At 52.7% G+C, this 25300-nt stretch overlaps 1 protein-coding gene across 1 annotated transcript; it reads left to right on the top strand.

Moving 5' to 3' along the window:
* The first annotated feature begins 13775 nt into the window (after positions 1–13775).
* On the top strand, positions 13776–21475 carry PRDM13 (PR/SET domain 13). Its single transcript, XM_061461807.1, has 4 exons — positions 13776–14353; positions 16041–16172; positions 16271–16391; positions 19771–21475. Exons 1-4 carry the CDS (start codon positions 14213–14215, stop codon positions 21222–21224), a joined length of 1848 nt encoding a protein of 615 aa, XP_061317791.1. The 5' UTR covers positions 13776–14212; the 3' UTR covers positions 21225–21475.
* Positions 21476–25300: the final 3825 nt, after the last annotated feature.

Raw genomic sequence — 25300 nt, 5'->3', positions numbered from 1 at the left:
GTGGCTTCAGGTTGCATCAAGAGGTTTAGATTGGATATTTGGAAAAATACCTTCACCAAAAGGGTTGTCAAGCATTGGAAGAGGCTTCTGGAGTCACCATCCCTAGAGGTATTTAAAAGATGTGTAGATGTGTAGCTTAGTGACATGGTTTAGTGGTGAACTTGGCAGTGACGGGTTAATGGTTGGACTCAACGATCTGAAAGGTATTTTCCAACCAAAACAATTCTGAGATGCTGTGCTACAGTGTGGCACAAAATATTTAGTAAGGACCGAGCAGGAGACTTGACACAGCTATGATAAATACCACTGCTTCACTGCACACTGGGCACAGGGGACAGCTCTGCTTGCCCTGCACCTGGCAACGTAGGGGCTGTCTAATGCTGCTGGAACAGGAGCACTTGGCATCACAGGGTCTTGCCAGCCCTGCTCCCAGACTGTCCTTTTCCCAACAGGACAGGCCTCGCATTGCATGACCCCGTTTCACAGCACTGCAGCAGGTCACACTAGTACCAGAGTTATGGAGGAAGAAACACTCCCTGCCCCACACAGACAGAAGCAAAAGCCTCTGGGATATACATTGCCCTACTCAGCCACCCTCCTGGTGCCCTGCAAAGGGACATCCTGCCATGCTGGAGATCCTTCCTGTGCCACAGCACCCAGGAAGCTCCCAGTGCTTTGAGGGGTCCTTCCAGCCCAGCAGCATCCCTTGAGCAAAAGGGCAAAGGCTCGTCTTGACTGCAGCATGCTGAGGATGCCCATTGCCAGGCCAGAAGTCCTGCGGCTGGTGTGGAGCTGTGGGACCATGTGCTTTCCCATGTTTCTTGGAGGATGTGGATACTGCTGTGGCTCCATCTCCCTGGAGGCCCAGCTGGAAGGTGGTTTCCTGGACAAGGGCATGGCGGGGAGCAGACTCCAGAGCTTTTTCCCATTGACATTGCTTTACAGCCTTTCTTTTCCAGAAGCAGTGCTGAGGATTGCTTTATTTACCATGTCCTCTCTGTGTGCTTTTGTCAAAACAGGCAAATAAAGATTTCATGAAGCAGATGTGCAGTGCTGCTGTGTGCGCCGATGTCTCCTCCCAGCATTGGACCTGGCTGCTGCTCTGAGGGACGTCCAGATATGGGATGAAAAAATCGCATCCAAGAACCTGCAGGTAAAATTATACTTCGTTGTATTTGTGAGATGAAATTATCTGTCAGCTCTCACTGATCTCTTCCCCCACTACCCCCCTGATAAAACCTGTCACAAACATTGAATATACTTAGTAGTGCATCGCTACATATAAACTTACACAGGATACTTTGATAGATTCTTCTTTTCTTACAAAAATGCTTCTTCCAATCCACATGTCATAAATAGAATTTAAAATTATGGAAGGGTGATGCGTATTCCTTCTCATGGGTCCTCCACCACTCTTTCAAATACAACATTTCCTTTAGCCCCTTCCCTTAGCTGCACACAAAAAAATTAGTCTCTGCTAATACTCTCAGTTTTTTACACGTTTACATATTCATCTAATAACTGAAAACAGTACATATCTTCTCACAGACCTGACAATAGGCATTCCTGTTTGCCTTCTTCTGTTTAATATCCCCTCAGGAAATGAACGAGTGGTACAAAACCAGATTTCCTGACTTTAATCAAGCTTTCACAAAACATGCCAAGAATGTGAGATGTTTCAGGGAAGGAACGGGGAAAAGAAATCTAAGTGGAATTGAAAACCCCTTCCAGCTTATGTTATGTCACTTCTAATGGAAGCCTTTGTTATGATTTCACTAAGTTAGGTAATGTGACAGTTGTCTGATATTCTTCTCAATAATGGTGGTCTTTTAGGCTATATTTTGCAATGAGGGAGGTGGATTGGAGGAGTGGTGACTCTGGATGTGACCGCATGTCAAACCAGTAGGGAGTATCCACAAATAATGTTTATACATATGAAATAAAAATTCAGCTGCTCAGTCATGCACATATCTGAACATAAGGATCCTGTTGTTTTTGAGTGACAATTTCAGGGGCAATGGATTTATACTGGAGAATTTTTTATTTGAAGCACCCTCCCCCCAGTGCACACACAAAAGACTCTCGCAAAGGCAACCATTTAATATTCTATGTAGAAGACATTCAGGGTAATTTCATTAGATGAGGGAACGACTTTCAAATAATGAGAGTCCAGTTTATGACATGAGGATAAATGAGAAGAGAATGAGGTGTTATTAAAAGCATCAGCTCTGTTGTGAGAACTCCTTGGTGAGGGTAGCTGGTCCAGAAAGATGCTCTCAGCCACCTCCTACCAACCTGCACAATTCTAAAAATCGCCAGCATTCCCATACAGTAGGATGCTATCTCAAAGGGTTTCCTTTCTGGGTCACAGACACTCTGGCATTTAACCCCACCTCCTCTCAGTAAAACAACAGGAACATATGCAGGATATAGTATCAAATCAGTGTTGGATTGATTTTTTATTATATTTTCTTGTCTGGTCAGCTGTTGGTGCAGCCCCCGTCCCCACAAGGCTCAGGGGTTCCGTGCCTTTTCAGGGGGTGGCCTGGGGTAAAGCCGTATCCTGAGCAACATACTCAGACTGAGATGGGGATTAAAGTGTCCTTCAAGCCGTGTAGATCAACCTGCAGCCCAGACATCGGGTGGCGCTTCTCTGGCAAGTGGCCCATCAGGGAGGGCTTTCCTTTCTGGAAAGACCATGTTCACAGGATGAAATGCAGGCCCCCGAAAAGGTATTTGGGGATTACCCCATTTCCCTCTCCACAGCCCAGCGCTGAACAGGGTCCTGGCTTCTCCTTCCTCTGTGTTGGTGCTGCAAGGGGCAGGGTGACTGCTCTGGGCACAGAAGGAGAGGACCGGAGGTCTCTAAAATAGCCTGCACCTCGCAGGGAGTTTTACCTTCCTCAAACCTTCAGTTAAACATTAAGCCGTTGTGGGCGGTGAAAGGCGTCCTGAGAAGTTAGGAGGCTGACCAAGGCTGCTTCCCAGCCCAGGGCTGCCTGACCATCACCTCCGGGTGCCTCGGGGAACCCCTCCGCATCCTAAACGCCTTCTGGAGAAAGCGAGTCTGCCCCGAGGGTGTCGGGGTTTGTACTGAGCTCTTGGCCCCTCCGAAACAACGGAAAGGATGCTGCAGTAAAACGGAACCGGCTTGCTGTCCCCCCGCAGCACCACGGGGATGTCCCGGTACTACCCCAGGCTTGCAAGAGTCTTTCCCCACCTGCCCGGGACTTCTTCCTTTCTTGCTATTCCTCCAGGTTTTCATTCAGAAATCTGCGTTTGACCCCCGGGAGAGGAGCTCTTCCGCCTCTAGCCCGAGCCGCCCGCGAATGCAATCCTGTTGTGCCGCTTTTCCTAGCTCAAATAAAATAAGGAACACGTATTTTCTTGTTTGACTCGGTAGCGTGGGACCTCGGGAGCCGGGGATTCTGCTCGGCTTCACGAAGGTACCGGGTAACCTTGAAGCAAGCCGGGAGGCGTCCGGGAGGTTGCTGCTCCTGGCCCTAGGAGAAACCCCGCTTCTCCTCAAGCCCTGATACTACCGGAGAAAAAATGAGCGGAAAACGGAGAAGCGGGTTAATTAGTTGCATCTTTGGTGGATCACGCTTGAGAGGCTTTTCCGGCAGGAGGCTTTGCTGCCTCGCTCGATCTGGCAGCAAACTGTTTCTCCCCAGCCCGTAAGCTGAGGAGGTGTTTGTGTCTGAAACTAGCTAAGCGAGGCAAAAACTATATAACCGGTGAGAGAAAATAAATCACTGCCGCATTGTGTATTTCCGTATCTATATTCCCCCGAACAGGTTTCATGCATACGCACATCTCTATGCACATCTTTTCTACCCAGCTTTGCCGGCTCCCAAAGGGTGTCTGAGAAACTGCCATCTTCTTGCCCCGTGTTTCAATCGCCTCCGACACAACCGGCCCCTGGCCCGGGCCGGTTGGGCAGCGGGACCGGGGTGCCCCGACAGTAGTACCCAGCCGCTCCGCGCAAGTCTGTGGGCCGGCTTCTCCCGCGGACAGGCTGCGGGCGGAGCGCCGAGAGGCGGGTATTGGCAGGGACTGAGGGACTGGGAGAGCGGGGCTCGCTGTTACCGCGGGCACAAGGGGCTGGGTGACAGCCTCAGGTGCGCTGTGACGAATATCCGGATATTTCCCCTCCTGGGAACTCATCCCAGAGGACAGGCTTACTTTTGCTCTCTCGGAATTATAAAAACAAGTAGGTTTGGGGATTTTTGCCTTTTCTTTTTTTTTTTCACTTTTATTTTTTCTTTACTTCTTTCCCCTCCCTCTTTATTTCTTATTCTTTTTTTCTATTTTCCTTTTTCTTTGTTTTTTCATTTTTACTTTTTTGTGTGTTTTTCCTTTTTCTATTTTTCTTTTTTTTTTTTTTACTCTTCTTCCCCCTCCCCAGGGTAAAGCACTGGTGGAAAAGAGGCGTCCCTGCTATAGGACGGGGTTGCCCTTTCTCAAATAAAAACTGCACAAGGTTGTGGGGTCTTCCCACGGGGCGGGCACTGCAGCAGCGCTCATCCCGCAAGCCAGGATGGGGAGGAGAAGGGGTGCTGGCATCTTGGGCCAGCCCAGTACAGGGGGATGCGGGCACCTCGGGGACTGGCCTGGGTCTCAAATTCCAGAGAAAAAACTGTCTGAAAGGCTCATAAGGGGTGGATAGGAATCAAGTATTCCCTCCATATAGGGTTATGTTTGTGGTGAAGGGTCCAAACCCGCAACCGTCTGAGAGCAGTTTCTGTACCTGGGGATGAGCCCTGAAGCCCCGGGGGCTGTTGAAAACTCCTCCTAAGCGGTAGCTGAATGTGCACACTCGATTTTTTTTCTTCAAATACCTCGGAACACATTGTGTTTAAACACAATGGTGGTAAGCCACCTTCCTCAGGCAGAAATACGTGTACTGTAGGCATCAAAATTTAGTTTTAAAACCAGTGACTCAAAAACAGGGGTTAGCTTGACCCTGATATTTTGAGCTCAGCTTAATTCAAATCCGATTTTAAGAAGGGTTCGTTCTACAAAAAATTTAAGGAGCTCAGTTTATTAAAAAGACGTCCCTACCCAATACCATGCCCTGCTGGAAAAATTCAAAGATAAACAGGATTTTCCTTTCTAGTTTTGGAAGAGCTAACCCTTCTGTATATGTGTGCCCCAGGTGTACCCTTATTTGTACGTGTGAGAGACATAGAGACAGAAACTTTGAGGTTAATCTGTCTTCTTGTAAAACGTATATTTGAATATTTAGACTGAAAGATGATGGCACTGTGGAAGCTGAGGGCAGCAGTCCACAGGCGATCGGGCAAAAAGGCTGAATAATTTTATTTAGATTTTATTTTAATAGCACAAACAAAGAACAGAAAGAACAACGCTAAATCTACAGGCTGTAAACGAAAAATTATTTCCGACAGATGACACCTAGAAGTTCCTTTGGTTTCGTAACTCCGAAGCTGTCAAAAATGATGCATATTTCAGCATCAAAATATACAATGCCGAAATAGAAAAGGAAAACGGCTGTACTTCGTGGCATACTTTAAGAGAAGTCCTAGATAATGTGGGTTTATCTTCCGTTATTCTGCATATCTAAACATTTCTTTAAATACTAAATTTAGAAAAATTTAAATAATGTCTATTATTGAAATACCTAAATACTTTCTTGTTTCAGGTATGCACAGAAAAAAGGAAAAAAAAAAAAAAAAAGAAGAAAAAACAAGCTAAACCACAGGAACCAGAGAAGACTTTTCACTTTGTCAGGTTCATTAATTAGAGAGCTGCACATACTAGAAGAAGCTGCGTTTTCTTGCCCTGCCTGCTGCCTCCACCAACGATTTCACCATGAGGGGATGTTTACCGGAGTGTAACGAACAGTTTCTGATGGCTCCATTTTTGCTAAAGTTCGGGTTTTTTTGTTTTTTTTTTCCTTCTTGCTGATAGTCGTATCTTGAAAAGCATAAAATGCTGAAACCCTTTACAGCATTATAGTCGCTCATTAGGAAGTCAGCTCTCTTACAGCCCTTTCTCCCACTTGCTGGCAAAGCCCATCTCTCTCTCTCCATTTACAGCATTACCAGCCAGGCAGCAAGCTCTGCCCTACTCTCTGGTGCCACTGCAGGAACAGTGGGCTGTTCCTTCCAGCACCTACCATGTTTTTTATCCTTTTATCTCTTCCGTGCCAATGATTTATTTCCCTGCCTCTCCTCACATCAAGTGATGGAATCAGTGGGAGCGTAACAGGGGAAATCTCAGTCCTTTTCACCTGCCGACTCCTGAACCCAAAGCAGAGGGAATGGGTCCGTGCCTTTCTTCCGCCATGCCCCGGCCCTCACTCCCATCCCAGTACCGGTGGCACCTACTTCTTCCGAGGTCTTTGGCCTCCTCCTATGAGCCACCCCTCCCTCCGTCTGAAGCACCCCTCCACAGGAAGCACCCCTCCACAGGAAGCACCCTTCCATAAGCTCCAGCCACGTCGGTGTACTATAACGCTGCCCCTCGGGGAGAAAGTTTACAGAAATTGTGTGCCTCATTTTGCAGCTGTAACCTTCCTGTAATCAACAGTGCTGATTTTAAGAGATGAGCTCCCCTGTAACCTTTTGTGGAAAACGCAACAAATTTACTCTGTGTATAAAGAATTAATTTTCGCCTATAGCAGAGCTGAGCAGGGTGGAGGAGTGCTCTGAGGAGGAGGAAGGAGGAGTAGAAGGGATGTGGCAGTGAGGGTAATCTGAGGGATGCATGCTCTGTCTGCATGCTTTGGCTTCCTCTGTCGCTGCACAATTTCATCCCTGGAAGAGATTCAGGGTCGGGCTCGGCTCTATCAAGCTGTCAGGACGGATATAGACTGTGGAAATGCTTGGATAAGGGGACTCCCACTGTATTTAAAGCACCCAAACAATTAAAGCTCAGGCTGAAATGAAATATCATTGCTAGTTGCCTGCCTAGAAGTGAAAGGACCATGTGGTTTAAGTGGTACAACCACTGTCTTTACAAAGCCCGACTCAGAAAGAATACAGCTTCATGAATTGGATTCCCAGGGATATTTGTGATACTGGAAGACAGGGAGGGACGGCAGCACCTTCTGCTTCTTTACCCTAGTACTGTCTGGAGCACAGGAACAGCTTGATTCCTCAGAGCATACAGACCTTTACAGATGCTTCCCAGCGCATCAGTCCTCTCTATGTTTGGTAACCTATGGCTCTGTATGTACAGTATGCTTCTCCATAAGTCATAGCCCTGTCTCTCAAAGGCAGCCAGAAAGGAGAGGAAGGGCCTTCGCCCCTGCGCTCCTGTCATGAAACCCATGGGAAAAAAGGAAATTACAGTGACTCCAGCACACCGACTTCTAAATATATTTGTGTGAGTGCGTATACACACAGACATCTCCAGGTGCATATGCACAGACACGCAGGCAAGCCCGCATCCCTCCTGCTCACTAGGCGCCTGTGAATATACGAGTGAAACCTATGGATGCTGTAGTTGTAGGCTGCAGCTCTGCCTCTAACCCGAGGAGCCACCTCCGGGCGGCAGGACCTCTCGGGCATCACTTTCGGGGGCTCTCTGATGGGGCCGAGCTTTTCTCCTCGGGCTGGCCCGGGGGCAGATATTTGGATCCCGGGGGGGGGGGGGGGGGGGAGGGGGTGGTGGTGTAGGAACAAGCACGGGTCGCCCCGGCTGGGGTGCGGGTGCGCTGGCAAACCCGTTCCCCAGTCCCGGAAAGCTGGGGCTGATGTCAGAGACTTCTCCCGGGCTCAGCAGCGGCCCTGACTGTGCCCCGATCCCCGCAGCTCGCCACGCACCACCGTGCCGCACCACCACTCCTCCCGCAGCTGCTCCCGCCCGCTCTTTGCTTTGCTGTGAGGGAGGAAACGTGGGGAGCTTCAGTTCGCCCTGTCAGCCTCCTCTAAACCAGACCTTCCACTTGCAGGGGCAAACCCGCTCCGGGGAACACACTTCAGTCCTTGACATATGCTGCAAAGAGTCACGCTGCTTCTTTCCAGGCCAGCATCCCGAGCCCTGTTCAGTGCTGGGAATGGAGCACCATGTCCGGGACGCGGGGCTGAGGTCAGACCCATCTTCTCTCCCCACCCAGGCAGACCCACGACACATGGAGAGGTGTCGGCAGAAGTGAGCAGCGTTATTGGCTAACAATGGGGTGCGGGCAGGACCCTTCCCACCGCTACAGATCTGCCCACAGAGTACAAAGGGGACACCCAGCTCACTGTCGTCGAGGAAACCTGTGTTCCTATCACCCCAGCGGCACACGGGCTTGCCGGGGACTCCGGAACACATCCGCCCCGTCGGGGCCACCGGTACTTTGCAGAGGAGCGTAGAGAGGACGAGAGCTGCGCAGAGACACCAGCTCTCGGTCACCTCGCTGGGACAAAGTAGCCTCTGCAAACAAAGACCCTGGTAGCGGTGCCGGCTCTCCTCCGTCTTGCTGAGGAGATTAAATGTCGTGGGTTTGATAAGCCACCGCAGAGCTTAAAAAACCATTAACCTAAGTAATGTTTTCCTCACTACGTTTTGGGCAGCCACATGCAGACGACCCCACACCCGGATTTGTCACAGCGTAAAGGCCAGGCCTGGGCTCTGCGCGTCGCCTCTCGCTGTGGTCCCACAAGTGGCCCTCAGGAGCAGGGACCTCCACCCGGCCAGGGCCATTCGTGCACCGCTGGCATGCGGGTGAACAGATGGGCAGGCAGCGTGGTGGATGTGTACGCACGTTGAGCGGCTTTGGGTTACAAAACCGCCCACAGACTCAGGGGGTGCTTTGGGTTGGAAGGGACCTTTAAAGATCATTTAGTCCAACCCGCTAGCCGTGGGCATCTCCCGCTAGATCAGGCAAGCCCGGTGCACGGAGCTCAGCTCTCTCCCAGCTCCTGACGCAGCAGGGCCACATTTCCAAACCGCGCATTTCCCCGGTACCAGTACTAGGATGGGCACGGAGCGGTGTCTGCCTGTCTCACATCTCCCCTTCTCTTCCTCCCTGCCTCCCTTCTCCTCTGGGATCCTGTTCCTTAGGCTAGAAACACCGGGAGAGGTTTCCTCGTGGGGTTTTTCATTCCCATCCCATGCAACCCTCAGTGTTTCTAAGCCAAAATGCAAGCTTACTATCTTGGGGCTGAGGGAGCTTGTATCCCTTCCCTTCCTCTCCCTTCCCTTCTTTTCCTTTCCCTTCCTTTCCCTTGCATCCCCTTGAAGTGAAAGCCTGCGCCGGGTCGCTTCTGGCTGCCCGTGGCCCTAACCCCGCCGCCACGCCGGGTCCCACTAGTGCCCGTTGTTGCCCCCGGCAGATGCCACGCTGGCAGCCCCGCCGAAGGACATTAGCCCGGTCATTTTCTGCCTCTCCTTTATTTCCTCAGTTTCTCCCTGAAATCTTTCTAAATCCCCCTTTTCCAGGGGGAGTGTCCAGGCGGGTGGAAGTCTGAGCACAATGAAACCTGAGAATTTCTGTCACTCTCTGCATATGGTCCGAAGTGCTTTAATCCCAATTAGGGGCGGCTGACACACGGTCCTATTCATCCCAATCAGCTCTTGAATACATTTGCCTAGAAATGAACTTCACAAATAGACTCTCTCCTAAATGTGCCCAACAGCAAGGAAAATCGAATTGAGGCAGGGGCTCATTCTGAGGCGATCGAGGGAGAAAAGGTATGAATTTATAAGGTACACCGAAACATTGCAATTCAGCAACAAGTTTACTGACTTTTATTTGCACCATGTCAACCGAAAGAACCAAGAGATACGCTGGGGGCTGCGGGAGGGGGAGAATCCGGTTAAAAGGCAACTTTAGACAGACTTTGAATACTTTATGCGGCAAGTTTCACCTCCAATTGAAACTGGGCTAAAAGAGAGAAAGACAGAAAAAATCTCAGCCCCTACACTGGAATTTTTAACGAGCACAAAACATGTTTAAATCCTATCTGGGCTGACGCTCGCGATTAACAATACGAATACCAAATCGGGCTCCTGTCATCTGCCCGGGTTCCCATAGAACCTGAATTACTATTCAAAAGCTGCTTTAATATCCCACCCGCATCTCGTCTGCACAGCACAGCTGGTTGGGGGCCGCCGGCCCGACCCGGCTCAGCCCGGGCAGCAGCCGCCGATCGGCCCCGCCCGACCGCAGCAGCGGGCACTGGCACCGGCAGCGACACGGCGGGAGGCGGTTGTTGCCCCTGCTGCTCCTGCCGCTGCCTATGCCGCTGCTGCTGCTGCTGCTGAGAGCACGGGAGGAATTGTTACTGTGGGAAGGGACAGAAAGGGGGAAGGGGTAGAAAAGGGAAGGAGGTTGGAGGGAGAGTGGCTGAAAGACCGAAGGTGAGCGAAGTGGAGGAAGAGGTGTACAGGAATTGCGAAAGAGAGGGGAAGGCGAGGACGGGGAAGGAGGGAAGGCAAGGAAAGAGGAGAGGGGAGAATTTTTTTTTTTTTAAGAAAGGAAAAAAGATAAAAGATGTTCAGACCTCATTGGTCTCTTCAGTTTAAAGGTGATTTCCGAATTTCAGGGTCTCACAAGCCGCCCCCTGCCCTCTGCCCAGTCCCTTGCATCCCCATCCCTTTGTAGCGGGGCCATGGCGGCAGAGCCCCGGGGTCGGCTCCCCGCTCTGCCCTGCTCCGTCTCGCAGGCCGGGGCCGGGCCGCCCCGTCGGGGCCAAGCCATTTGGGAACGAGGTCACTCCGGGAGCCGACGGCGGGGCCGCCCAGCAGAGCCCGGCCTGCTGAATGAACTTGCAGCATTTGTTGGAGCCTCCGCTGCGGTGCTCGGCGGCATAATGAGTCGGGCCCTGTATACAGGCATTCATGCTGGTCTGAATGTGGTGTTGAACCTTCTCTGTGCCGGAGAGGCTTGATGGTTTGAATGGAGCTCCCTGGTGGGACATTGCTCTCTGCAACTGTGCTTCTTTGGATGACTGTTGTTCCTTAACATTCATGCCTCATTATGGGGCAACCTGTTAAATCAAGGAGAACAGTGTGCCAAAGTGTTACTCAGGGGCACCGGCAGTTCAGCAGTGGGCATAAATAAGGGCCGCCGAGGAAAATAACTTTCATCGCATCTCTGGGCAAAAGTGATCTCGCTTTAATGATGCCTCTAGTAGCCCGGTTTAAGTCTATAAAGGAATAGTGGAATGTTTTGATTGAGTCTAAACATTGTCTTTGAATAAAGCTGAAACCATGTAATTAATGTGTCTTTTTAATAAGGGACAATACGGTCGTTCAAGCTATTTAATTTCATTTAATTTTCCATCCCATTTGCTCCAAAGGCTGCTTTTACTTTTAACACCCGGCCTTTCATGCTGCATCTTGCTCCAGTGGGCACATTAGATCGGTTTCACCCTTCCTTTTTAGGGAAGGAAAAATAAAAGAAAATGTGGTTCCTTTCCTCTTTTGTGGACAATTTATTTCACTTGGGGAACTTCAACTTTGAGCCACAGGACAGAATAAAAATTGGAGAACTGGTGTGAATGCTTCCAGAGCAAGGGCTTTTCTTTTCTGAGTGGATGGGAACCAGCCACAATCGGCTATATTAATAAATAACTTTCCTCACAGTCGGCTTTTACATGGTCCTATTGATAAAATTGTTCGCGTGTCGTTCACGCTCTTTGACTCATTAAGGCCTGGGAGGGAGCTGCTCCCGAGGCGGAGCAGTAGGGTACCTTGGTCGCATTAAAAGCCCTCTCTCTCTCTACCTCTGCGGCTCCCGGAATTTCAGGCCGGTCTCATCCTCAAGTGGGCAGCCCAGAGGTTACAGGGACATGTTCATGGCTTAAATTTATTGCCCTCGACTTCTTGTTTATCCATTTTTCCCCATTCAGGCCACTGATCAAAGGGGTCATCTTCAGTTCCCCACATCCTCTCTTTCCCGCCTCCTTTCCCTACCCTGGCGAAGTGAAAAAGACAAACACACGCACACACCCGGCCTCCGCTCTCCCGGGACAGTCCCTGCCACTGCACCCCGGAGAGATGCGATCGATGATCATTGATGCTACGGGGGGGCAGGCGAGGCATCTATCTCCTGTGCTTGCCAATACGTATCATTAATAAAACACAGATTCACAGCCCAGTGCCGGCCAGCATCCCCCGGAGCAGGCGGAGGGAACGCCCCAACCCGTCCAGGTCCAGCCCGGCCGGAGGAGCTCAGCGCTGCGGGCGGGACGGGGGGAGCCGTCAGCCCTCCTTTCCCCGCCGGTCCCAGCATTGACACTGACATTTCAGGGCACCAGAGGCCGGTGCCTTGCGGGACCGGAGCGAACAGCGCTCGGTGTGGGCGCATGTCACGACAGCAGCGGCGGTAACTCGCCGGCCTGAGACTCCATCGCTCTCCCTGAGCAATGAGAGGGAAGAGCATCTTTGCAACCGCCAACTCCTAAGACGTGCCCGTTCAAAATCGCTTTCGTCGCCCTTGCGTATTCCCGTGGCCCGTGCTCCCACGGTGGGTGCCACGCGTAACGGCGGCAAGCGGATCCAGGGTAAAGCCCACAGTAAGGATCACGTCGGAAGTGATGTGCCAAGTTTCATCTTGCAGAAAGCGGGATTACTTCAGAAGAGCCACTCGGTTACCTGGCACCTATCGGCAGATGCGCCTCTAAGCGTAGCTTTTGGGGGGTTCTTTTGAAATGTATTAGGTCTGACTATTAGAAAAACGCCGGGGGGCGGGAGGGGGGTGGGGTGGGGGTGCTGGGGAGTAGGGGAATCCGTATCTGCAATTGCTTCTGAAAGCGAAAGCATTGGATAAAATCTGCATGTGAAACTTCTCCGCGAGAGAAAGGTTCAACAATCTTCTTTTTGGAGAGTTACGAGGTACGGAGAGGAGAAAACATTCTAGCGGGGACTAGACCTGGCTAGAAAAGCGAAAATGGATCACTGAATTTGTTACTGTACACTTTGGTCTGACAGGCACAGCTGGGATGTTGCATGTGCCTGAGAAAAAAGTCGCACACCTTTCCTCTTCAGCTCCTGGAAAAATCTTGGGTCATTTCCCCAGCTTGAGTTACAAGATGACGTAATTCTAGCACCTCGTTGTATCTTAATTAAAATATTTATGCGAAGAGGAGGGACAGAGACACACTCTGTTCGAACGGCGTCCTTCTGGCTTTATTTACAACCGCTTTTTGCAGGTTCCTCCTCTGAAAGCAGCCTCGATGCAAGCCATTTTGATTGTGGGAGAGGAACCTGTGGATGTATTAAACCAGGATTGCAGCCACAGGCTGCTTGCTAGACATCTGTGTTGTCTGCTGGTCGTGCCCCTTCATTTCCCCTTGCCTGTATGTCTCTATTTGCTCTTGTCCCTTTTTCTTCATCGCAGGAACTACAGCCACAGCTTCCCAGCGCTCACAGGTGCAGCGGGTTGTGTTTTACAGGGGCTACGACGGCTCATATTTTGAAGCTATTCATTCTCCTTAAGGATCAAAGCTCTACTGAACAGATTACTGGCCTGCAACCAACCCACTGAAATGGTAATATGGTCGTTCTTTTTAAAAAAGAGAAAGTGTAGGTATTTTCTGGTGTTTTCCCATCAAGTACCTGCCCAATTTCTGTATGGCACACGCCGGGAATCAATAGAAGTTAACAAGTCCTCAAAACATTCCCCATCTCTTTGTTTAATCTCCTTTACAATAAAGCCAAGGGAAGAGAATTAAAAATCTTTGAAGTATATTAAACCTCAAAAGGCTCAGCCAAGTAGACTTAAAGTAGTCACTTATTTTCCAAAACTGGTTTGTCGAGGAACAATAAAAGGAAATAAAATTTATGGAGAAATTATACAGTGGATTTGTCACTTAAAATATCGTAACTGTCTCGGGGACAATACCCCATGCTGAGGATTAATGGTCCCTCCAGACCTTTGATTCACCAGCGCCTTTTCTTTGCCCTTGACAAATTGGATTTTTAGGAATGGGAAGGTCGCCTGGCCCATTGTCTGCCAGCCATTCACTCCGCCTGATTATGCAGGAGGGTTAGGGAAAGGCTCCATGTGACCCTCTCGGATGGGACTCCGCAGCTGCTCGAGGAGCCAAACTCTCTCACCAAACTCCGCGCCCCGGAGCATCCCCCTGCCAAGGGGTACCCCTCCTGCTCCCGTTGAAAAGCCGGCGCCCACAACACCGCCGCGTCACTCCGCGGGCGGGGATACGCCGCGGCTCGTCCTCCCCGCCTGCCCCTGTCACTCCGGCCCCCTTAAGTACTTGGGGTTCCCGAGCGCTGGCACCCGGAGGCAGCGATGCAAAGCAGCAGGGCCCCGGCCGGCAGCGTCAGCGCCGAGAGCTGCATCCCTGCGGGGCTGCGGCTGGGCCCTGTGCCGGGCTCCTTCAAACTGGGCAAGTACCTGTCAGACCGCAGGGAGCCAGGACCCAAAAAAAAGGTATTTTCCGACGGTCTCTGCTGCACCGCTGGACCTTGCTTTTCCTTCGTCCGGGGGAAGACGGCTTAGGAGAAAAGGCTGCTATTCTAGCTCCCCCCTCCCCGCCTTCGATCTTCCCTTCTTAGAGCAAGCCAGGAAAGGGAAGGGAAGCATGTCCAGAGCGTCCCGAGATGTCTCCTTGTGGCTTTGCCAGGAGAACCCTCCCATACCCTCTCCCCCCCCACGCCAGCGCCGGGGGTCAGCTAGCCCGGCTTGCCTCCGCGACGAGGCCAGCGGACCAAGCGGCTCTCCCGGCGGAGCGGACGCTCTCCCGCCTTGAATACAGACGTGCTGAAAACGTCGTCTCAGCCCCGTGCTGGTGCCCGGTGCTGGAGGGTGCTGATGTCTCCTCTCGGCCCCCGTCCCGCTGGGCTTCGTTCATTCGGGCATTGCCCCTTCCCGGCAGGGCTGGCTTCGTAACCCCGAGCCCCGGTGAGAAGGGGACATGCGGCTTTCTCAGTCCCCGGGTTTTGTTCGAGGGAGGAGCAGATGCACCGATGGTGCCTCTGGTGCAGCTGGCTCGGGTTTGTGCCCCGCGTCCCTCCATCTCTCTCCCCAGCCGAGAGCCCTTTGACTGGGGCCGCAGGGGAGAGGGGGGCAGCGGACCGGGGGTCATCCAGGGCAGGGGGTGTGGGTGGTTGGGGGCCGGGGCAGCCTGCAGCGGCTCGGCCTTCTCGGAAAGCCTCAAACCCACAAACCACCCGCACAGCCGGAGCGGGAGGGGGTGATTGCCTCCCGGCTGTCGGCACCGGGGTCAGTGCGTGTCCGAGCAGGGACGATGCTCGGACGAGGCGGTGAAGGGTGCTCGCCCCGTCCATCGGGCTCCTCAGGGTACTGCGGGTGGTAGCCCTTCCTCGACCCCCCGGGCAGCCGCGGCTCACGCGTTCCGCTCGGATTTTTAATGGCCTTTAATTGTTTTTAAACGCTCTGCCAGCCCACTCAAATTTATTTCTCATCTGGCTCCCTTGGTTTCTCGCTTTAGACCGCTTTGTTCCGGTGACTTTTATTGCACGGTCATTCAGGGAACGGGCACTTCATTTTCTCTTTGTATGGGCAAACAGATTATGAAGTATGGGGCTACAGAGACTTTGTAGCTAGGCAGAATCCTTCTCCCCTTTCCCCCTCCACATCTCCTGACAAGTCGTGTGTGTCGCGATTGTGTTGCACCGACTCAAAGACTGCACAAACCCATAAAAAAATAACATCTTACCTGGTCATTTAATACAGCATTAAGCTAATTGTAGCAGCTGCGACTGAACGAGGTGCATTTGGACTAGTGGGATCTGAGGGTAAAATCCCATTTCCCCTCGCAGTGCTGGGGACGGGGATCTTCTATCCCGACTCCTGCAGAGCAGACCCCCCCCCCCCCCCCCCCCACTCCCTCCTAGGCTGGCCGCAGCTCTCCCAATGCACCTGCGAGCCGGAAAAGTTCCTGCCCAAAGGAGGCTGAGGATGTAAGGCCGACAAAACGAGATGCTCTGGTCTCTGCTTCCGAGCTCCGATGCCCAGGCACCTGCCTGGTGTAGGACAGCAGGCTCGCAGGGCATGGCAGAGCGGGCAGGCAAGGAGGCAGGGGAACGGGTAAGCTGTTTGCTTGTTTTCTCTTTAGTCTCGCGTGGAAGTGACAGCGGTGCCGCCTGTCTTCCAGGTGCGGATGGTGAGAGGGGAATTAGTGGATGAAGCCGGGAGCTCAGCTCTGGAGTGGATAGGGTTAATCCGAGCTGCCCGAAACTCCCAAGAGCAGACACTGGAGGCTGTTGCGGATCTGCCAGGAGGACAGGTACATCACTCGCGGCTCCGGGCCGGCCTGGTACTGCTCTCCATTACCTGCCTCCCCTCTCAAGCCTCCTGAAGAAGTTTCCTTTTCCCCCTTTCCAGATTTTCTACCGGGCGCTGCGAGATGTCCAGCCGGGAGAGGAGCTCACCGTTTGGTACTCCAACCCACTGGCGCAGTGGTTTGACATCCCTGTCACGGCCACCCCAACGCACGACGAGAAAGGTACAGATGCAACCATTCGTTTCCGAGCAATCAAATTAAATTAATCAAACCAGATCCTCTTAATTATCACCTTTGGCGGGAACTCAAACTGCGGTAGGCAACAGTGGGTCCTTCAAATTGCTCCCTTAGAAAACATTAATGCCAGCACAGCTGCAGTGACTTTTAACCTGCCATCCTTTAAACTAAGACTCCATCTGCTTATGTTTAAAGGGTGATCTATTAACTCAGTAGCGTATGGAAAGGCCCCCGTGCCTCGAGTCATTCCGACTTCGGTACAATTTAATGATCTTTTGATAGGCAAATGGGATTTCTGTGAAACAAGGCTAGTGTTACGGTGCGAGACAGCAACTTGGCCTCACAGTCTTTAAAAATACCTCTTGCATCTCCCATGTTCCTCGGTCAGAGCTTCAGAGCCTATTTTCAGGTTATCTTGTGGGTAGGTTCATATAGTCAAACCCGAACGGGCATTGGACGGTCCCAGTAAATTAGGGTGTATGAGGTAAAAAATTAAGTCGGCGTCAAATCAGGTTCAGATAGGGAAATCCGAAGATACCGGGAAGAGGAAGACACCGGGCTGTGAGCTGAGACTTAGCTGGAATCACACTGGTGTTCACAAAAATTACAAGGTGGCAGCGCATTCAGAGAGAGAAAAGAAGACGAAACTAAAAGGTGGCCGGCACACCCTCCTGTCCATACCGGGGCGTCCGGCCGCTTCCCCGGGCGGCGGCGGCTCTGCGACCTGCGGGAGGGCAGTAGGCCACACCGGGCCACGGCTGCTCAGCTGGCGACGAGAGACCCCCTTGCTCCTGCACGACACAGAAGATGTTTCAGCCGGCGGAGTCCCCGAGAGGTGAGCAAGGGCTCGATCCGGGGGATGTTGAGACCTCCCCAGCCCTCGAGGCCTGCTGCTCCGAAGGGAAATCGGGATCCGACCCGGAGGGATGAATGCAGAAACACCGGGCTCTGACTGCTCACCTCCTGCCCAACTCGTGCGATGTGCAAGAGCACAAATCCCTCCTTACACTAAAACTTCACCCGGAAAAGAAACTCATCGTCACGTCTCTGTCCCACCCTTCCACGGAGAGCAGTGAGGCCGTGGGTCTGCGGAGAGTCACCCCTTCGAAAAAAACTGCTCTGGCGAAGTTTTGGCTGCAGGAAGGAGGACACGGGGCTGGGTTTTGCCCCCTCTCCCCGCCCAGCAGCCCCTGCCGGCGGATGCAGCTCGAGGAAACGGCAAGGAATCTCGGGCCTGCGAGATGCAGCAGGCGTGTGGCATCTTCCCCGCCCCGTCGAACCAAGGCTTAACTGCAGACTGACCCTGCGGATCTGCCGTGTTCCCGGCCCACCATTTCCAGGCTAATTAGAACGGGCTGAGAATAAGCGCATCAAATGCTGAAGTGCTCTTCTTTTAAGGACAGTATGCTGGAAAAAAACCTCAAAGTCCCACCAAAAACCGCCAACCAAACAACGGCCAACCTCCCCCCCCCCCCCCCCCAAAAAAAAGAAAAAGCCAACAAAGCTCAACAAACAAACAAACACCACCACCACCCCCCCAAATCCAAAACCAACAAAACCCCAAAAACAACACAGCAGAAGAAAGTCAGAGGGGGGTTTGTTTGTTTCTTTGCTTTGGTTTTGTTTTTCTTTCTTTTTTTCAGAACAAACAAAATTTTGCAAATCTTCTTTTCCAAATCTTCATTTATTTGGGTTTACTGGGATGAGAAAGGGGTATTTTTCGTTTCTTTCTCCACCCCCCCTCCCGCTCCCGAGCGATGGTTGCTGGACTAGAGCTGAGCCTGAAAAAGCCTCGGCCCTGGCTCGGTGGCGCTCAGGAGGCCGCCGGTCCTATCAAACTCTTGCCGAGGACAGCCAGGACCGAACCGCTCCGCAAAAGCGAACGACGGCAGCGGTCGGTGGCCGCAAGCCGTTCTGTCCACAGCGATCCTCCGACCGGTTTGCTATGCACGGCTGTGGGATTGGGCCGCGGTTCTCCCTCCCGCGGCCGCTGCCGAGCAGATACGCTCCCTCCTCCCTCCAGCCCCCCTCGACGGGGCGAAAACCCGCGTCCAAGGACTTGGTAACGCCGCGCAGCTTGGGACATCCGATTCGCAGCAAGCAAAGGAGGGCTGAGCACGACAGCAAGCACACAGGAGACGGGACACTCTCAATAGCCCCGCATCCGTCCACGCGAGTTCCCGAGGACAGCGAAGACTTCGTGTTTCACCGGCTCAGCGGCCACCGGCTCAGCGGCCACCGGCTCGTCCCTGCCCCAAACGCTGAGTTAAAGCCCCTCGGTCTGGTTGAGGCCACCGTGCCCGCCTCGGTGACCTTCTGACCAGCCCCATTCAGCCGTTGCCCCGGCTGAAGCTGCCCCATTCCTGGTGGTTTGTGCCCCACCCCACCCTCATCGTACCCCAAGGGATCCCCCTAATTGTGAGGAGCTGGTCCCAGGCCCGAGCGGCCTCTCGCTCTTGTGCAGCACTTGGTCACATGGTGAGGATCGGCGGGAGACGGGGTGAGGATGGGCAGCAGTTCGTGAGGGCCTCGGCAGCTCCCGAAACGTCTAAGTAGTATGTTGTTGTGACGAGGAGAGACGGGGCAGGAGAAGGAGTAATACTATGTAGACCTAACACGAGAGAGAAGGAAGGAGAAGGGAGAAGGAAAGAGAAAGAGAGAAGAGAAAGGGAAAAGGAAAGGGGAAGAGAGAAAGATAGGATAGGAAAGGAAAGTAAGGGAAAGGAAAGGAGAAAAAAAAAAAGAGAAAGAAAGTGAGAGAGGGAGAAAGAAAAGGGAGGCAAAAGGAAAAGACATGAGGATACCCGGGCAGGCAGGTTGCCCGCAGAAGCAGCGTTTCACCGTCGGGGCTCGGAGATGCTCCTTCTCAGGAGGACAACCCTGGCAAGGCAGAGCCAGGAGAAGGAAAGAGAAGCCTGTTCCTCTGCGTGCCGGGGAGTCACCAGGGCTGCTGCCACCGAGGTCTGTTGCGCTTTAGAGAAACCGAAGTGTTTAGGGGACGGGGCACAAAGGGCATTGTCCTCTGAAAGGGAACGATTACATATGGCCCATACATATCGGATATTGTCTCGCCGCGTAATGAGGGGCTCACGATCATTAGATTGGCCTTTGTTCGGTTCAGCCGACTCCCTGACATACGCTACCTCCTTTGCAAACGCCAACAGATGGCCCCCCCCGACAGACTACTCGCGGCAGCAGCTGCTCCCCTCTGCCTCACGGCGATCGTCCGCGGGAGCGCAGCTCTAACCGCGCAGAGCCTGCACCGCGCCGCGACAAGGCGGGGGAGCGGGGATGCGCGGCTAGGCGCTGAGATGCGTGGGGTTGCGCGGGGGCCGCTGATGGGCCCTTCTGCTTGCCTCCGCAGGTGAAGAGCGGTACATCTGCTGGTACTGCTGGAGGACCTTCAAGTACCCAAACAGCCTCAAGGCACACGTCCACTTCCACTGCTCGCTGAGCCACGGCCGCCCCTTCCTCCACCACGACCACGGCCGGCCCGCTGCCTTCGGCCTCCAGCCCAAGGAGCCGCCTGCCGCCGCGCTGCGCGCCCACCCGCCGCCGGGCTGCGGCCCGCGGGAGCCCGTCAAGCGCGAGGCCGCCATCGCTTCCCCGCCGCTCGCCAAGCCTGGGCTGCCCAAGCGTGCGGCGGGCAAGGAGGAGCAGGAGCGGGCTCTGGACATGAGCGTAGGGGCCGCCCGCGGGCCGGGGCCGCTGCTGGGGCCGGCGGGCGGCAACGGGCTGGCTCTGTGCCCCGGGGCGCGCTCGGCCTTCCGCCCCGCCGGGCCGCTGCGGGAGGAGGCGCGGGGCGCCGCCGCCCTCGGCTTCTCCAAGCTGCTGGGAGGGCTGAAGGCGGGACGCGCAGCCTCCGAGGCGCCGCCCAAGTGCGGGGCGCTGCCGGGCGAGGCCGCCCCTCCGGCGGCAGCGGCCGGTCTGGCGTGCGGCGGGGGGCTCCGCGCCTTCCCGCTGCTCTCACCGCTGGAGGAGGCCTCGGCCTTCCGGCAGGTGGAGCGGGGACTGCCAGGAACCGCCCTGCCGCCCGCCCGCTACCCACCGCTGCCCGGCGGCGCGCTGGAGCGCTTCGCGCTGCCGCCCTTCGAGGGACTGAAGGCGTACGCGGGAGAGTGCGGGCTGCCCGTGATGCCGCTCACCGTCTACAACGGAGAGCTGCTCTACGGCGCCGCGCCCTACTACCCGCTGAAACTGCACCTGGGCGGCCTCCTCAAGTACCCCGAGTCGGTGTCGTACTTCGGGGGGCCGGCGGCAGGGCTGCACGCCGCCGAGCTGGGTTCGCTGGCCAGCATCGACCGGGAGATCGCCATGCACACGCAGCAGCTCTCCGAGTTGGCGGCTGAGAAGGGCCGTGGGCGGCTGGAGGCCCTGCCAGCGGCAGCTGCGGCCGGCGGGAAGCCCAAGACCGGGCACCTGTGCCTCTACTGCGGGAAGCTGTACTCCCGCAAGTACGGGCTGAAGATCCACATGCGGACTCACACTGGCTACAAGCCGCTCAAGTGCAAGGTCTGCCTGCGGCCCTTCGGGGACCCCAGCAACCTCAACAAGCATATCCGTCTGCACGCCGAAGGCAACACGCCTTACCGCTGCGAGTACTGCGGCAAGGTGCTGGTGCGGCGCCGCGATCTGGAGCGGCACGTCAAGTCCCGGCACCCGGGACAGAGCCTTGGCAAGGCGGCCGAGGACAAGAGTGACTCTGGCTACGCGGCCCCCGAACAGGAACAAAAGACTGACAACGAGAGCGACGTGGACGTCTGCTTCACCGACGACCAGAGCGACCCAGAGAGCGGCAGCAGGAGCCACGAGCAGTGACGCGGGATGCGACCGGGGCAGAGTGGGCCGGTCCGGAGAGGGAGCTCTCCCCTCCCGCTGACTCGGAGCTGGGGCGGTTCCAAGGGAGGCCGTGTCGCGGGGGAGCGCGGGCTGGCTGGCACCCGCTGGCGGCTGGGCGGCCGGCAGTTGGGCCGGGAAAGTAAGGGGGGCGAAACCCTGGCGGGCCTGGGATCCCACCAAACAGACAGCGCACCCCCATAGGCGCCCGTATTTTAGCGGCCATATATTTTTATTGTACCTTTGTGTGGAGGAAACTGTGCCTTCTGGAAGCGATTTTTTATTATGTGCTCTCCCGCCACTTGTTCCTGCGATCCAAGCCGTAGGACGCAGCATAAGACCCAGGTCACGGGCACCTCTGGCGTCTGTACACCTTATCTGACACCTCAGATGTGCTTTCTCGGGTCCTATTAAAGCAATACCAGCAGCTTTCTTGAAATAAATAAATAAGTAATAATAAAAAAAAGCAACAAAAAGCCACACTTGCAGCGCTGAAGAGGTTAGCATATAACAGGTGCACCATTTGATCAAGTTGCAATTATTTATAACAGATGATATTTGAGTAACAAATGTAAATTACATATTGAAAAGCATGAATCTAAAAGCACGCACTATATCATTTTAAGGGAAATACACTCTCTGTTCGGTAGAATACAAATGTGGTGTATGTTTGTTTTCTAATGAATGATGTACAGTGGATACAGTATTTTGGTCTTGGTTCCGGTTTGTCATGCTATTTTGTTTTATTTTATTTTATTTTTTTTCTCTAAATAAAGTTACTGACAAACTACTGTTTGGTTGGTCACTGAAGCGCTGCAGGCAGGATCTTGTATTTCTCCATAACGCTTCTGATGATGAGGAGCTCGGCGCACATCCCGCTGGCTTCAGCTTCGAATCATGCTCTAAAGTATTCGTCCCATTGAATATTGCGTCTGAGTAGTTTCCTTCTGTCACTCAGCAAAACGAACAGGCAAAACCCAAACAAACCCCAGTCTGTTCTTCCCCATGCCTACGATTTTTGGAAAACAATTTTCGGAAAACAATTTTCTTTTTTTTTTCTGCACAGGGTCAGTGGAGAGATGTTAAAGGCTGAACATCATTACTCTGCTTTATCTATGTTCTGTCAAACGTGCCCCCTTTGCAAACCCTTTTCTTTAGAATCGTTGTTACTTTCATCTAAGGAAAAAATCTCCTTATAATGTTGGCATGGGAACCTGAAACTCGTTCAACTTATAAAAGACTTAGAAAATTATGTTTCCCTTGGAAAACACTCTCTAAGTCCCTCCCTCTTAGTCTCAGCCAGTGCTTTCGGTGGGAATTTGTGCTTGGGCAGGAGGAGGAGACGGGAGAGAGACCCACGTTTTGCTTTTGCATAGCTCCCAACTCTGAAGCAGATGGTACATCTCTTCGATTGATGCTGCGACCCACAGAAGGTTGAGAGTTTCCAGGATCGGGCCCTAATTCAGTCCAGGGTGTAGGGGACGCGATGTAAAATGCAAACAAATTGCTTCCAGCATCTGAATCACTCTCAGATGCAAAACTGAAAGAATATCAGATCCTCTTTTTGCTCACTTAAGGCTAAAAGTGCTTGGTAGTAATAGGAAATGTGAATTAAAATACCAGGCTTGTATTTCCTTTAAAGCTGTAGGCTTTAGGATACTATTATTATTTAAATTATTATTATTTTAATTATTAATATTTTAACTATTATTATTTTAATGATGATGGTGTCCGGGCTAATGCACTAAATACCCGCTCACTCGATTCGTTTTTATCCCAGGACACAACTTGTGTTTCTGTCATGAAAGTGAATAGAAAAAGTGTCTCCCGTGGAAAATGGGGTATTGTTCGTCTGTCAGTTGAATCGAAAATCCCGTTGTCATGTGTAGCGGGACCCGGAATTTAACCTACCATGTCTTTATTTCCACATTTATCTGTTGCCTTCTCAAGGCGGGAACCTGGGGAGAGCTGCGTCATTTGGGCTACGAGGTCGGGGAAATCCTGGAATAATAAAGCTGTGATCTGGGAATTATTTACATGTCAGTGGAGGTTGTGTGTTTTAATAGAGGTGTCCCATGACATCGTAATACTTGGGCTACCTTTACAAACAAATGTACTCCTGGCAGTCAATTTGAATTAAAAGTGAATTATCAGTCTGTATGTCTACAAATGAATGCAGTCGTTGAAAGAAGCAAACCACAAACCGAAGCAAGTATTTAGCAACCCCGAGCAGCCAAAGTCGAGACCAAAAAAAAACCCCAACGAACAAACAAAAACCCCCAAATTCAAAACACGTTTTGTGTTTTTATTTTATTTTATTTGACTGCTATGTAGCTGATAAGCAGAAACAAAATACACTAGGAGAAACGGGGAGAAATTCTGCCACATTTAATTTTTCGGGCCCCATCCCTGCGACCTCCCCAGCGGGGACACGCGCCCCAGCACCGACCGGGTCCCACCGACTCCGTGCAGTGGGCAGAGGGCCAGCTCCGGTGATCCGCCCGGGATCCGCGCATCGGCCGCAGCTGCACAAGGCGGGAGAACAGTGTGAATCCTGAGCGTAGTCACCGCGCTCCAGTGCGGCTTCCGATCTGTCAGCTGCAGGATGCACTGCGCCAGCCCTCTCCTGAGGAGAGCTGGTTGTTACTATTTCCTCTATTGTCCCACTTAAGCCAGGAACGAGGCGACAACGTCCTCCCGAAACCTCCGGGATTTGGGCAGCGCCAGAAAGCCGGGAGCAGCGGGGCCGGAGCGAGAAGCATCCCGGTATAAGGCTAGGACCAGCAGCTGCAGCCCTCCGGAGGTCTCCGGCTGGCCCCTCGCCCTGGGCCTGACCGCGGGCCCTGGGGCGGCTGGTCCAGGGCTCCGAGAGCAGCGTCCCCAGCAAGGGTACCAGCAGCCTGCTCGGACGCTGATTGGCTTAGCTCTCTCAGGTCCAGCGCCCCTATTGGCCAGCCCTGATATGTGGGCGGGGTCCTGGCGGGCCGGAGTGGGTCCGGAGCATCCATCCTGCCGCGGGCACGGCGGGTTCGCCTGTGAAGTCCTGTGCCAGTGGTGGTGGTTCCTGCGACCTGGGGCCTCCCTGGAGGCAAATGTGTGTCTGGAAGGACGTGAGAAACCTGCGGGCTGTAGGTTGAGTGTGCTGAGATGAAGGCAGAGCCAGCCTCAGCATAGCGTGCTCCAGAGTTCACGCTCGCAGCATCTCTAGGTCTAGCGTGTTGCTGTCTGTCTGTCATGAGGACTACCATTTGCAACTAGTTAGAAAACCCCAAACCCATCAACAAGTTTTAGTTTCTGAATTCGTAATTACTGGTAGGTGGAGTAATCTGAGTATGTCCTCTGCATTTCATAATATGAAGAAATAAATTAATCAATTTTACAGGAAAAAAGAGCATACTGTGTTTGTTGATCTATACAGAGTGGAAAGCATAGGTGAAAAGAATGGTGGTGAGGCTGAAGAAAAATGATCTTTTAATATTGCTCATCGAGAGTTTGTTTGCTAAAAGGCTGTAGGGATTAAATGACAAGATTTCCCCGTTGATTAAATATCACTGTTTTATTTCCTATGAGTGAGTTCAAGTTTTCTGAGTAAAGTTGAACCGGCATTAAGGAGAAGCTGCGTTCTGTGAAGAACAGAACACTATTTGTTTGCTGGAAGTCAAGAGCAAAGAAGAATACATACACTGGGCTGGCTTTTGAACATTACTGGGAACTAGTCTAAACAATTTTGGAAACTGGTCGTCTAGTTTCCAAAAATTCCTGCTCAGCCTCAGGTATTTTTGTGAAAACAATTGATTTGAGAACCTTTTTTTTTTTTTTTTTTAAATTGAGGGACAGTTTTGATGATTTTTAACTTCCCGTGTATTAACCTGTTCATAGAAACAGCATCAGGAATTCTGGGTGCATTAGCAGGAGGTGCAAAGCACTGCCAAGATGCAGATAGTAAGAATCTGGGGATGATTTTGGTTTCCAACTGAATTTGGTTTCTGTATGAAACTCTGCATTGTATCTTAGTAGTTAATGCTGTAATTACTGTTGTGTTTGTAGTCCAAGAATAT

The sequence above is a fragment of the Pezoporus flaviventris genome, unplaced genomic scaffold (genome assembly GCF_033815535.1).
Source record: "Pezoporus flaviventris isolate CSIRO_AGI_PZ_B2104156 unplaced genomic scaffold, CSIRO_AGI_Pfla_v1 ptg000031l, whole genome shotgun sequence".
Taxonomy (NCBI): Eukaryota; Metazoa; Chordata; class Aves; order Psittaciformes; family Psittacidae; genus Pezoporus; species Pezoporus flaviventris.
The sequence above is the reverse complement of the archived record's forward strand: the minus strand, read 5'-3'. Positions and strand labels throughout refer to the sequence as shown.

Bases quoted from the DNA above. Each gene is read 5' to 3' on its own strand.
- PRDM13 (XM_061461807.1), top strand. From the start codon at position 14,213: ATGCAAAGCAGCAGGGCCCCGGCCGGCAGCGTCAGCGCCGAGAGCTGC. The intron at 14,354-16,040 runs GTATTTTCCGAC...CCTGTCTTCCAG, and splicing joins AGCCAGGACCCAAAAAAAAG to GTGCGGATGGTGAGAGGGGA. The intron at 16,392-19,770 runs GTACAGATGCAA...TTGCCTCCGCAG, and splicing joins CCCAACGCACGACGAGAAAG to GTGAAGAGCGGTACATCTGC.